General features: G+C 41.4%; 1 protein-coding gene across 3 annotated transcripts; it reads right to left on the reverse strand.

Moving 5' to 3' along the window:
* Positions 1-1,411: 1,411 nt before the first annotated feature.
* On the reverse strand, positions 1,412-14,326 carry LOC102777324 (uncharacterized). 3 transcript variants are annotated; one of them, XM_006805558.3, is made up of 5 exons: positions 14,235-14,326; positions 6,883-7,940; positions 3,356-6,433; positions 3,191-3,251; positions 1,412-1,967 (listed from the first exon to the last, which is right to left on the reverse strand). In XM_006805558.3, the coding sequence occupies exons 2-5, from the start codon at positions 7,412-7,414 to the stop codon at positions 1,928-1,930; spliced, it is 3,711 nt and encodes a 1,236-aa protein (XP_006805621.2). In that variant the 5' UTR covers positions 7,415-7,940; positions 14,235-14,326; the 3' UTR covers positions 1,412-1,927. The 3 variants fall into 3 exon arrangements, with proteins under 3 accessions (XP_006805621.2, XP_006805620.2, XP_087686782.1); XM_006805557.3 differs by having other exon boundaries at positions 14,124-14,312; XM_087830656.1 differs by lacking the exon at positions 1,412-1,967 and having other exon boundaries at positions 3,187-3,251; positions 14,124-14,312.
* Between the last annotated feature and the right edge of the window lie 228 nt (positions 14,327-14,554).

Below are 14,554 nucleotides of genomic sequence, written 5' to 3' on the forward strand. Positions count from 1 at the left end.
AGTGCCAGACGTGTTCCGCTGCTGAAGCCAGTGCATGTCCAGGCCCGTCTGAAGTTTGCCAGAGAGCACATGGATGATACAGCAGAGGATTGGGAGAATGTCATGTGGTCAGATGAAACCAAAGTAGAACTTTTTGGTATAAACTCAACTCGTTGTGTTTGGAGGAAGAAGAATACTGAGTTGCATCCCAAGAACACCATACCTACTGTGAAGCATGGGGGTGGAAACATCATGCTATGGGGCTGTTTTTCTGCCAAGGGGACAGGACGACTGATCCGTGTTAAGGACAGAATGAATGGGGCCAAGTATCGTGAGATTTTGAGCCAAAACCTCCTTCCATCAGTGAGAACTTTGAAGATGAAACGAGGCTGGGTCTTCCAACATGACAATGATCCAAAACACACCGCCCGGGCAACAAAGGAGTGGCTCCGTAAGAAGCATTTGAAAGTCCTGGAGTGGCCTAGCCAGTCTCCAGACCTCAACCCCATAGAAAATCTGTGGCGGGAGTTGAAAGTCCGTGTTGCTCGGCAACAGCCCCAAAACATCACTGCTCTTGAGAAGATCTGCATGGAGGAATGGGCCAAAATACCAGCTACTGTGTGTGCAAACCTGGTAAAGACCTATAGTAAACGTTTGATCTCTGTTATTGCCAACAAAGGTTATGTTACAAAGTATTGAGTTGTATTTTTGTTATTGACCAAATACTTATTTTCCACCCTGATTTACGAATAAATTCTTTACAAATCCTACCATGTGAATTCATGGATTTTTTTTTTTTTCTTTTCACATTCTGTCTCTCACAGTTGAAGTGTACCTCTGGTGCAAATTACTGACCTCTGTCATCATTTTAAGTGGGGGAACTTGCACAATCGGTGGCTGACTAAATACTTTTTTGCCCCACTGTACATTACAGCAAAGCACAGACATGGAAACATGCTTTGGGGCTGTTTTCCTGTCTATCGCTATGTCCATGTCTATGGATTTTACATCCGTATTCTCTGCGATTATGCAAAGAATCTGCTATATTTTTCAGATATTCCCTCTCACTATTAAAATAAAACTACAATAAAAATAAGAGACTTTTCAGTTCTTTGTACGTGAGCAAACTAACAAATTCAGCAACAGATCAAGTACTTATTTCCCCAACCACAGGTGAGCAATACATGATGAAATAACAATCACACAAATAACAGCACCCATGTTTTTCTAGCAGAACATTGTAACAACTTTTATTCATTTCACCTGTCAGCGGTTTGAAACCTTCTGATGGGTGAAACACAGGCACTGGGGAACATCACTTAAACAGAGTGAGCATAATACTGCATTTAAAATCAAGTGAAACAGACATTCGGAAGGCAAACAATTGTGAATCTATTAGCACCTCTTGTAATAAGGCGTTTTTATATATATATATATATATATATATATATGCAGCTATTAAGTGGTGCATAGAATTTTCTGAGTAAAAAAAAAAAGCTTATAAATGAATAGATAAAAAAATTCAACAAACTATTTACAAAGTTTCAAGTATGAACAGAATTCAGAGCAAATCCAGTAAACAGCTGCATGTTGGGTTTTCATACAGGCACTTCTTTTTCCAAAGAAAACAAAGAATAATGTTTGTATACTGCTCAGAAAATAAGGGAACAAATCAGTTTTTGCTTAGAATTACAATGGACCCATCAAAACGTTGATGACTTTAGTTTCCATCCCATTTCCAACTTTCTTTTCAAGATTGTCTGGTGTGCAACTTCAGTGTTCCTGTATTTGAGTGTATATAATACAGCAAGTACAACACATAAAATGCTGAACATCTTATCGTTTTATATGTAACGTCACTTTGTTTTACACAAGTGCTTTATTAAATCAAACAGAACCAGTCATAACAAAAACAACAGAATGCCTCTTTGGCAGAGCGTTTTTCCCTTCAGTGGTGAGGTCTTGGAGAGTTGAACCTTTTCCTTGGTCTGCACACAGTGAAACACAGGACACACCTCAGAAAACCTGGTCATACTGTACACTGCATTGCTTTGACTTTGAAAACAAAACAGCAAGTTATCAATGACTCTTTAGTCAAGCTCTGTTGTGAAGCCTCAAGCTAAGCATATTCACGTGTTATCTTAGCTATCTAAAACCAGACATAACAAGCCCAGACCACAATTTTCACGTTATATTTGACATGGCCTCATTCAACCTGTAAACTGACTAATACTAGTGATTTTACATGGACATTAAATTTGTTAAATAAACCTTTTGGACTTGAGCATGAGTTAAAAAAGCAGTGTCAAATTCAGCAGCAGATCAAATACTCTGAGTCCGGAGCCAAGGTAGTTTTCCCATATGTCGAAACAACTACAAGTTAGGGCTGTTCGATATAACGATATATATCGGATGACGATATAAAAACGTCTATAGTTTCATTTTACGCTATCGTTTGTTTCGTGGTGTCGCAAAATAAACTGTTTACGGCAATATTTTCTCATGGTTCTGATGGTCACTGTAGTTATTATTAATTTCTTAAAGTTCTCTCTTTCTCTTATATTTAATATAACCACACTACAGACAGACAAGCGTTTGTTTTTATGCGTTGTCGTTAGCAACAACGGTGGTAAAACCACCGCGTGTCCGCTTGTTCCACATAAACCTTTCACAATAAAGCTCAATATCCTGTTGAGACTTTTCAAAATAAACTGAATCACGTGAAAGAGCAGATTATTTACGGATGAGAAGTAAAAAAGAGCCGCCAGGTGCTAAAAAATAAACCTTAGACTCAAACGTTAGAACAGGCTTTTCCCCGCAGCACGCCGTGTAAGAAATACTCACAAAGAAAACGGCGTCCGTTACAACTTATGTCTAAAAACGTATCGTTTCATGCATCGGTTAAAACACTCGACTCCAGCTACACGACGCCCAGCTGGAAACACTTCACGCAAGTCGAGCTGCCCGAGATTCACAGAATTTACAGAATTTTTGTGATTTATATTGTTATCGGACGATAGATGTCTTAATATCGGGATATTAAGACATCTATATATATGAGATTTTGGTCATATCGCACAGCCCTACTACAAGTTACTTCTCTCTGCTGGCCAATGGAAAGTTAGAGGGATCTCCGTATTGGTTTTACTGCTCATACCTGGAAGCTTGACCAATCTTTTATATGCAGTCGATATTAAATGTTGAACATCACCTTTTGTTGGCCATGACGCTCGTTTCATTCTTCCACTTGTAGCCTTTGCTCAGGGGAAATCCTACATTTAGAAACATGCAGTCAAGATCAAACACATTTAAAATAACAATTTGGAACTTGACTATTATTAATATATGAATCAAATCAATTAAAACATTTACAAACTTTGGACTAATGGAGCGTCCTGATGTCTGGCCTTCGTTATCTGTATGGCTTCATCCTTGGGCCTCTTCATCAGAGGAGGTACAGACTCACAGGAGCTGTGTCTCCGTTTGTGTGGCTTGTCACGTTGACTTGGTCCAGCTCTGGCTTCCCTTAGTGACTCGTAACTGTTCCTTGGTCTCAGGTTACTCTCCAGACTACTCTTTCGGTCTCTCCTGGTTGGGACAAAGCTCTTTCGCCAGTCGCTGAACACTTGTTCCTTTGCTGATGACTGCATGGATGTGGAAGATGACGAGCCCTTTGTAGGAGTGCGAGACTGATGTAATGTTGAAGAGTTTCTGTCAGAGTGAGATTGCTGTAGTTTGGATGAGGACGAGCAGTGCCTGGAACTAGATGAGCTATGTGCAGACCTAGACAATGGTTCTGTATGGTGTGCATCACTTATAGGCTTTGGGTTGGATACAAGCTTTCCTTTAGCCCCTTGTTGTTTCTTCTTTTTAGAGTCAGTCTTGCTGGTTTCTGTGGGGGTCTCTGGAGTTGCCTGGGATTCATTTTTGCCTCGCCTTTGGACTGTAGACTGTTTTAGAAGTTTAAGGGAATTACTAGATGAAGAAGACTTCTGAACAACAAAGCGAGGAATCACAGGAGTCATAGTGGAGTCATCCTCGCTATCAGAACAGGATGGACTAGTTTGTGCATAAATTAAGGTATCATCGCTGTCCTCAGTTTGAGATGAGAGAACTCTAGTCTTTCTCTTCTGCTTCTTCAGGTCTCGTTTAACCTTCCTGTCCATTGCTTTTGATGTCATATGTCCACTGGCCTTTTGTTCAACATGCTGATGGCAAATGGAGCCCATTCCCTTGTCCGCAGACTGGGGGTTCTTGCGTCGGTGGTCCATGAACGGTGGACTGGTTTGTATATAAATCAAGGTATCATCGCTGTCCTCCGTTTCTGACGAGAGAACTCTAGTCTCTCTTTCCTTGTTGTTAAGGTGTTTTTCTACTTCTCTTTGCACCATTTCTGAGGTTTGCCTTTGTGCCTTTTGTTGAACGTGATGATAGCGAGCTTTAGTGATGTCTACCTCCGTGTCCACAGACTGCTTCTCAGAGCGGTTCTTTGATGATAAATTGATTTGGGTGTTTTGGCTGACATGAAGACTATTTTGTGCATCATCACAATGTTGTTCCATGATTTTTGAAGTAGTCTGTCTGTTGTCGTTTTGTTGGACACGATCAGGACGCACTTTAACTTTAATCAGTTTTCTCTTCTTTATACTATCTGATTGGCTAAAGGTTACATCCTGTTTCTTTTCTTTTATCTGTGTTTGCTGGGGTTTGGACTGATGTTGTGACTTTGGTGAATCTGCACAAGGCATACTCGGCTCTCTGCTGTTTGCTTTAGGACTTCCCTTCTTTTCAATAACCCTCACTTGTTCTCCACATGAAGTACTGACTCCACTCATTGACTCAGAGAATGCACCTTTCCTCTTTACCTGTCTGTTGCTTTGTTTTTCTTCATCATCACTGTCAAATATTACTATAACAGCAGGATCATCTGAAATGCTTAGTGCTTTTCTACCATGGTGAGATCCAGTATTATTACGTGTTTTTGTCCTATTTGGAAGGTCAGAGTTCCCACTCTGGATCACTTCGTCACAACATCCGGACAAATCTATAGATGTAAGTCCATTGGTTTGACAGTTTCCTTCCACAGTTTCAGGAGAAGGTTTCTTTAGTTGATTAAGGCTGGCAGCTCCACTGTTCCCTGTGCGCGTAGAGAATAATCTCTTTGTTTTTGTCTCTGGACAGCTTTGGACACCTTCATCCTCGGTGTCAGAATCAAGGTTGATGATGTCATCCTTTTCTGAAGACTTGCTTCTGTTCCCCGTTTGACTTGGTTGTAAATTTGCCATCTCATGGTCTTCATTTTCTTTTTCAGAACCAGAGTCATTTTTCTCTGCTGACGCAGGCGCTGACAGGTTATTTAACAACTGTTTGGACACTGTCAGATAGTTACGTCCTGAATCAGAAGAGTAATCGCAACTATCGTCAGTTTCACAACTGTCATCAAGATCACTATGTGACTCCCTATTTTGTGGTCTCTGAGCTTTAGTCTCAGTTGTGCCCCAGGAGGAAGGCACCATGAAGGACTGTTGCATTGTCTCTCTAGATTGTATGACTTTTGCTAGATGAGAAGGTGTTTCAAAAACCTCCATCATAGAAAAAGCAGAAGCTGGCACATGGTTTGGAACAGATCCGGGTACCTCACAGACAGCTGGATTTGTGTCACTTTGTTTTACCTGGTCTTCATGCTCACCATCATGCTGTGAAACAGTTTCTGGGTCAGCCTGGCCTTCGTCAGCTGGTTCCCATTTAACATCTAATACGCTAATAGGCACAACAAGCCAATCATCGTCCTCATCAGTCTCCTCTTGATCTTGTGCATCAGAAAGGGGGCTCAAAGAGCAGCTTGCTTGCCAATCTAAATGTTTCTCACTGTCACATTTAGGACATAAGAAATGTTCAAACCCATCCTCAGTTTCAACAAAACATGGACAAGAGCAATCTTGTGCTATGCCAAGTGTTTGGTTCTTTGGAAACTCGGCCTGACTCTGCACACGTCCAAACTGCATATTACTGGCTTCAGACACTTCACATGAAGGTGAAGGCATCTCCTCGTCATTATTATCAACTTCTGGATTCTCATCTTCACTTATATCTTCATATGAAGGGTCCTCAAACCTTACTTCCTCTTGGTTTGTGTTTAAAAGATGCATGTCTGGCTTTGATGAACCCTGTTCATATTCTGGATCATTTCTAACTGCAGCAGAGAATGTATCTGGACCTTCAGGTCTAGATGGAGGGGTCTGTTTGTTTACATTTTGATCTTGATCTCCAGTGCCTTCGGTTTCTTTGAGTCTCTCACGCTCTCCTTGTGAGGAACTGCAGCTGACCGTTAATCCTGGGTACTTCTCAGTCTCTTCTGGCACGGTGACTCCAGAAACTGCTGTCACAGTCACTGGATGCTCTGCTTCATTATTTATGCAAGTGGGAGCAACGTCCAAGACGACACGTTGATAATCTGTGGATGTAAAGAGATGAAAGTTACCCATGAAATGTCTTGATGCATGCTCAATCACCCAGATAAGTAAATCCCTAAAAGTTGATTCTGTCCATCTGGACGTAGCATTTTCAGTGGGAGAAACGTTTCATCCAACTGAGTTCTTCAGTCTGAGCTGACTGCAGGTTTCCCCAATCTTATAAACAGTACATTTGCATAATGACTGACACTAGCAGCACCGAAGGAACAATGGGCTAGGGGGTCACTTCCTTGATCATTAAGATTGGGGAAACCTGCAGTCACAAAACGTTTCTCCTACTGAAAACACTACGTCCAGATGGACAGAATCAACTTTTGGGGGTTTCCCATGAAACAAGGTCATGTTTTCATACTGGTAAAATTTACGCTGGAATACTTCTCAACATTTTTATGAACATGTCTTGAGCTGTCAACAGCAGAGTTTAGTGTACCTGCTACATGTGTCTCTGATGCAGATATATCACATGTCTCTTTAGACGTGGGAGAGAACTCAGTTCCTTTGCTTTCCTTCACTTCATCTTCTTGTCCAGTTGCAGTAGTGCACTGCTCAGTAAGAACAGGGCTGGAACTTTGCCGCTCGTTATAATATAGTAACTCAACCTCTTTCTCAATAAAGTCTGATATTTCATCATCTGTCATCTTTTTGGTTTTTTCAGCTTCCAAGACTTCACCTTCGGCTGGCTGATTCCTGAGAGAAGAAGGGGAGAGCTCCTGAGAAGGGGTGGAAACATTTCCTTCTGAATGATCTAGGATTTGTTTCTTCTGCTCACAAACTCGGGGGAGGATACTTCCCACTTCCTGATTCTCAAAACATTTTTCCTCTGAAAAATCATCAACATTAGGTTCAATCTTGGAAGATTTGAAATTAGCAGATTCCTTTTTTGGAGAGATGCAAGATAATGGGGATGATGTGGAGGCCTTGTTCTCAGGTACAGAAGAAGACTGATCTTGTAAAGAAAACATTTGGGCTCTCTCTCTATGAAGTGGAGCAGCCCTTGCTTCAGCCCAGCATTGTATATTAGAGACTTTTAGGAAAAGCTAAGTTAAAGTCTCAGTTAAAAATTCCACAAGCTGTCCACTTTTGTTAGAAGGCTGTCTTATGAAGTTCTCAAGAGAGGATATTCCTTTGTGTTAAACAAGGACATGTGCTGATGAACTCAAGCCAGTATTTCTTTTTGTTTGATTGTCACTGCTATACACACTAAATGCAAAATCCATGGGTTTGGGGTGCTGTAATTCAGTGCACAATTGTGATTTTTGTAGACAGTGGATTCCATGGAATTTTGGTGGGAATGTGCACTGCTTTCTTGACTGCAAGTCACTTCTGATTTTTCAAGATGCAGAAAGGCTACCCTGATCTGAGTTCCAATTGTCAGGAGAACCAGGCTGTCCTGAGGTCCTGAGACTTCCTTGACTGTTGGAACATTCAGAAAGTATTGCCTGAAGAGCAGTCTTTCAAACGATGACTTCAGTTAAGTAGTCCCCTTGTCTAGGAAACAAGACAAATACATGAAAGTGAAAATTAAAAATCTGCATATATTTAACAATAGACCATTTTTAAAAAACCTTTTTGATCTATGAAGCTGGAATTTTACAGCAATCATGATACATGTGCAAACTGTACACCATAAAATTAAATCAGAAATGACTGAGCAGAAGGTCCACAATGTTCTGAGAAGGAACAAACATGATCCAGCTGTGTGTAGCACAGACAAACCCTTTAACCCTTCATTCATCGTGTTCAGTGTGTACACTTACGATACAGGAGGCAGAGCACTTTGTGCAGAGCGGATAAACTTGGAATCCTGGGAAGTTTTCCCAGCGGCAGCGAGCAAAGCACAGCACAAGCATGCCAGCGAGGAGTCCTCGTGCCTGCTGCTGTGCACTGTGACGTACCTTCGCACAACCAATTGAGACTAAAACTACAGTCACACTAAGTTCAAGCATGCAACGAAAACATTCTGTGCAGTTCAATGAACTTTATGACACAAGTTTCCCTCCAAGCCGTTGAGTAAGTCATTCCATTCAACAGCTCTGGGGATCTTGGAAGGAAAGCAGTGTTGTGGAAACAAAACAATCTGGTACATAGCCTCTTTTTCATTAGTACCTACTTGTATCAACTCGCCACAATTTGCCACAATATTTAGAGTCAGACTGCGTGCCCCCGATTGGCTGATCAGTGGCGTCATTCAATGAGTCATGAGAAAGTCTTACTTATGCAAATCTCAACTGCCATTTTTGAAACCTAGCAATGAGGGAAAATGGCTACAAAAAAAGCAAAAAAACAAAACACAAAAACAACGACATGGTCCCCCACCGGGTATATCGTTGCCTCGACGTCCACCTTTGTTGTAGGGTTCATGTCACATACTAATTACATCATTGGACACTTGGCTGCATTGCTATAACAACAAACATGCATGTTAGGTGATTGTAATGGAAAACCAGTCGATCTGAGTTTAGTCGTGGCGAGCTGATCTTAGTAAGTACTAATGAAAAAAGTAGCTATAGAGCGGGCACAAAAAATGACGAAAAAGCAGAGCGCAGCAGCCAGCGCAGAGCATGCCGTGTCTTATGTGAAAGGGCCTTCAGAATTCTCAGACGATGCTATAATTCCCCCCTGCCTAAGGATAGAAACTAAAACTTTATTAAAAAATATTATAAAGACACTGAGATACTTTACTAACGCTAAACCTCCCAGAAACTCTCTGGAACTATCTGTGGTGGTCATACTGACGAATTTCCTGCAACAACAGCAGTAATGGCAAGAAAAACTCATTTTGGACGAAGTTGTTAATTCTGATGTAGTTTCAATTTTATAAAATAAAGATAAACAAAATTTCACAAAAAGGTATTTAAGGTTCAGTTTTAAGGGTTTTGTTAGCTTAAAAATGTTGATTATTCAGGGCTCGCAAAATTTCAAAATCCCTGGTAGCCCTTCGGGCAGGGACTTTTCAGTTTTTGGTAGCCCAAAATAAATTTAAGTAGCCCGAATAAAAAAAGAGCAATTTTTTGATTGATGTTTTGTTTCCTGCTTTGTTTACGTTACAATATTATACATTAAAGTATAATATTGTAACGGAAACAAAACATTAATCAAAAAATTGTTGAAACACAAATTACAACATTGTATAAAAATTACAATCATCAACTCAAATACTTGGTTCTAATTGAACAGAAATTTCTATGAACGTGTAAGAACTGTGTAGGACATGAATCAGTCTGTGTCAGATCCTGAATTTGAAATTTCCACTGAAGTCACGGGTAAGAGGCAAGTGGAAACAAGATCGAGGCCGTTTGCTTTTTGAAGTTTGCAAAGACTGCTAAATTGTGCCAGTGGTAGTTCACTCTTTGCAACATAGTACGCTGTTCTAAGCAGATTTTTCAGGTTTATTTTTAGTATGTTATTTGCAATTGGTGTTTGTTCTGGGAAAGATATTGCAGACTGAGCAATAATGCATTTCTTGCATTTCTCATGGGTTCTAATGGGGGCCTTTCTTAAAATGACTGGTCCCAGTAACAAAGGCGCTTGTTGACTCAGAAATCGAGGGAAAACCAACAACACACCCGGCAGAACATTATGTTATTTACACGGGTGCACATAAGTGGTCCGCATGTGCGCATTCGCTGTCAAAATAAAAGACGCGCACCAGATAAGAAGTTGCAGCGCGCGTTTGCGTCCATATAAAAGGCTGTTTTTGTCCACTAGAGTGGAATTTTCACGGCACATTCTGCACCACATCTCTGTGCGTTCATCATTTGTTTGAAGCCAGCTCACCTCCTGCAACCACTTTTCCGAGAATACGTGCTTCTTTTGTGGTTCGGACTCCTTCTGACATTTCTTTGGAGGTGGAGGAACACCACAGTAATTGCTTAAAGGAGCTTCTTTGACATCTTTAAGAGTTCTAAACAAATGTTTGTCCTCCTCCAGAAAATCTCATGTACGCAAACACGCGTTGCAACTTCTTATCTTGTGCGCGTTTTTTATTTTGACAGCGAATGCGCACCTGCGATAGGGCTGCTCGATTATGGCAAAAATGATAATCATGATTATTTTCACTGAAATTGAGATCTCGATTATTTGACGATATTTATTTAACAATAACAATGTATTGAATAATGACTTTAAAGATTGTCAAAAAATAAAAAACCCATAATGTTTCCACACCACTGAAGGTTTTTTTTTTTACCTCTCTTTTCAACCAACGGCAGTCACTCTCCTCTCCAAATAACTTCCGCTTAGCTTTCCGAGCTTCCCTCGGGTCCTCTTAATTGTTGTGACACGTGTTCGAAATGCAGAGAGGTGCGCTCGATTTGCCACACGGAGCAGCGCGAGAGTAAAGCACGAGGGAGGTGCTAATAATCGGCTCAGTCATTTTTAATGATCGTTGAAAGCCCAGATCGTAATTTAGATTAAAATTCGATTAATTGAGCAGCCCTAACCTGCGGACCACTTATGTGCACCCCGGGTTATTTAGCTCGTCATATTGCAGCCACAGAAATTCTTTAGTCCATGAAACCATAAAGCTGCACTTTCTTTTTGCCTTATAGTCTGATTTGTCATAACTTTTCCGTTTTGTGGTAAGCTTTTCTTTGGCTGTCACTTCTTCACCCTGACCTGTCTTATTTGGCTCAGCAGAACTAAAATATATATCCTGCTGCTTTTACACACGCACTCACATAACGCTCAGCGATTCTCTGCGCGATCAACCTCTCACATGTTTAAGCTGCGGGAGATTTCACTTGTCATGTTTGCATAGTAAGCTAACGATTGATAAGACGACGTCAGAGGAATTGGTGCGCAAATTATCGTCACTCACCAATCAGTGCTGTCGCTCTCTATACACAGTTTGCGCGATTGCAAAGTGAAAGCAAAAAACAAGCGCAAATTCAAACGCGATTTCAACATGTCACATATTGACAGTGGCTCACCGACACCAATGACATAATTACCCAGCTACATTTCTGAAAGAATGCAAAAGCATTGACATATATTTTTCCTTCCTATGATAGCCCGACGGGCAGGACAGAGATAGATTTTGGTAGCCCGACTGGAAAAATCGCTAGCCCCGGGACGTCGGGCTAGCGATTTTGCGAGCCCTGTTATTTCATTACAGACTAATATTAAATATATATTCAAATTCATGAATCTGCAAAGGATGCAACAAACAACAGCTAACCCATCTAAGTAATTTAACTAAAGTAGAACAACAAAGTTATGGAAAAGTTCAAAATTAATTTCAGATAATGTGTATTTGTTAAACTAAGATGGATCGAAGACAATCACCAGGACACTGTACAGGAAGAGACTGTGAGAATGCAGAGCAAGAAAAACTACACTTCTGCAGAAGAAACACCTTCAAGCCAGACTAAAGTATGCTCAGGATAACTTGGGAGAAAGATTCTACACACTGGTAGCACTTCCTTTCTCACATGAGATGAAACTAGAGCTCTTTGGACATGGAGACAGTGCTCATGTTTAAGAAGGGAGAGGCATACAACCCAAAGGCAGTTGGTAGAGATGTGGAATGAATACCAAAAGGATCCAAGCAAAAGTACTGCACAAGATGATTCTGAATCAGCACTCTGCAGGCACCAACCGCTTTGAGTGGTAGAGACTGACGCTACAACCACACTAGCCTGGATAAATGTGAAAACGGCGTTTTCGCCTCCGCGTCCACACTAGCATTTTCAGTCGTTTTCACGGAGTTGAAACGGCTGAAAACACTTACGTCCCAGTCCTGCGCATGCGTGAAACGCAAGAAGATTCGACCTGCTTCATTTCCGTCTGCCGTTTATTTACTTGTTGAAATGTGGCAGCAAAATGTAGAGGAAAAGCGGCGAGCTTTTTAAATGGACTAACAATGAGTTGGAGTTGTTGCTGCGAGTAACACAAAAGTACAAAGTTGCAAAAGCGAGTGAAAATTAAAGAATTTGAAGAAAAGCTATCTGGAGCATGTACAACTGATATTAACCTTTAACAGGGCTGTCAGAACTGAGAGCAAACAAAACAACTGCTGTATAATGCCCTCCACTATCTTTGTTTAATTAGTCACATGACTGCATCATATGACAAACGTGTCATTGTTTTCGAAAGTCTCTGTTTTTGCTGTCCACACTGCGACGTGGAAGCACTGTTTTCAAATGTGTGTGTTTTCAAAACGCTGCGTTTTCCTTGAGCAAAAATGCCGTCTCAGTGTGGACAAAACAATGTGTTTTCAAACGAAAACGCATTAGTGTGTACACTTTTCTGTCAGACAGAGGGGGGACAGGGGTCTTTACCCAATCAAGATGCCCTGCTGTGCAGTCCTCCAAGATCCTGACTCCATTTTGAGTTTGCCGGGAACAAGCGTACAACAACAAAAGTCAGTCACATTTATTTATATAGCACATTGCTGCTGACTCAAGTGCTGCAGCAAGCAGTCAGAACAAGCACTAAAGCAGTACTAGAACAAGTAGTCAGAACTCATTCTGCTTTAAAAGCCAAGGAATAAATGTGGGTTTTCAAACATGTTTTGAAAGTGCCTAATGTTGGGGGAGGTCCTGATGTGAAGAGGCAGTTTGTTTCACAGTTTAGGAGCAGTCACAGCAAAGGCCGACTTCCTCTGTGCTTTGGCAGTCTGCAGATGATATTGAAAGATCTACCAGTTCAAAAGATCAGAAAGGTATGAGGGTGCTAACCAATGTAGCTGCAGTCAGCTAACAGACTGACACGTATTACAAAAGTCGAGGAAAGATAAAATGAAAGCATGGATCGCTCTCTAAGTCTCTGAAACAGTGGAATGGCTTTACTTTTGCAAGTAGATGGAAAGCAAAGACAGTAGATTTGATTACAGCCTCAAAGATTTTAAAAAAGTAGCACAGCCAGTGGCCGTAGTTACAATTTTCAATGTTTAACACTATGTCTGTGAAGGTTCTCAGTTATCCAGGTCATTGTAGTCAAACACTGTTTCTCTTAGGCCTTCTATACGTTATAACTTCCCTCTCCTCCGCAGCTGGCTCAAGGACCAACAACAGCAACAACAGCAACAAAACGAGCAAGAGCCGTCCACTGACCAGCACAGACTTGTCAGTGGACGGCTCTTGCTACACTGCCTCCATCTGACAGCAGAGGAACAATACAGCGAACGCGCCCCCGCAGCTCTACCATCAAACCACCAGTAAAACAACAGGGGCAGCAGGCAACAGAGCTAACTAGCAATAGCCATCTAGCCCAATTCAGCATAGGTGTTCTTTATCGAGGTGAAGAGTGCAAGAACTGAGGGATGATGCCACGAGCGGGAGCCACATACGGCATCGTAGCTGTGGGGTTTCAGCCAGGGCACCCCGAAGCGTGATCACATGTGGAGTGGGTCGACTAAAGGGGAACCGTGAGTACGTTAGGGAACCATTTGAGTTAAACTGGTTACCAGGAACCCAGCTCTTGACTTTCGCATTTCACATGCTCAAGAACAAAGACGTTGGCTCAGCCTACCTACGCTAACGGGGCTGTGTGATTCGTTAACGTCCCGTTATATTTTTAACTGAGACTAGCTTCTTCTTCTTCTTTTTAAAGAAAACGCGCTAGTCACGCTGCGTCACATACAAACAGAGGCGTGTTATGTCTTTTGAACAGTAATTAAAAGGTTATAAAAAATAAAAAAAAACACGTCGAAGTGCTCACGTCACTTACCGCGTTTTTCACAATGCAGTTCACATCGTCTTTGAAGCGTGCACACAAAACAATGCAACGGATGAAAGATCAAATTCAATGATGATGCTTGCTACCAGCAAACTTACGTACCACAGTAAATAAGTTCTTATATCTTGGTCCCGCTGAACCTTCTTCTTCCGTTTCTTTTCGTTTTCTTCGGACGTTAATGGCGACTGGAGAACCGACTGACATGCGCATTAGCGCCACCTACGGGAAGGGCGTGTGGATGGAGTACAGCGTGCAGTGGGGAATATAACTAATTCTCGTCTCTCTTACACATACTTTGTGCAACTGGTCCATACATGTTTAACGCTTTCTGGTGTATTACGTTAAAGACAGAGACCCGTTGGGTGTTTTGCTTTTTTATGGAGTACATGGTTTAATCCTATATGTTCTCTTTTCAAGGGAGT

This window comes from Neolamprologus brichardi, chromosome 17 (assembly GCF_056152115.1).
Source record: "Neolamprologus brichardi isolate AB-2024 chromosome 17, ASM5615211v1, whole genome shotgun sequence".
In the NCBI taxonomy this organism is placed as follows: domain Eukaryota; kingdom Metazoa; phylum Chordata; class Actinopteri; order Cichliformes; family Cichlidae; genus Neolamprologus; species Neolamprologus brichardi.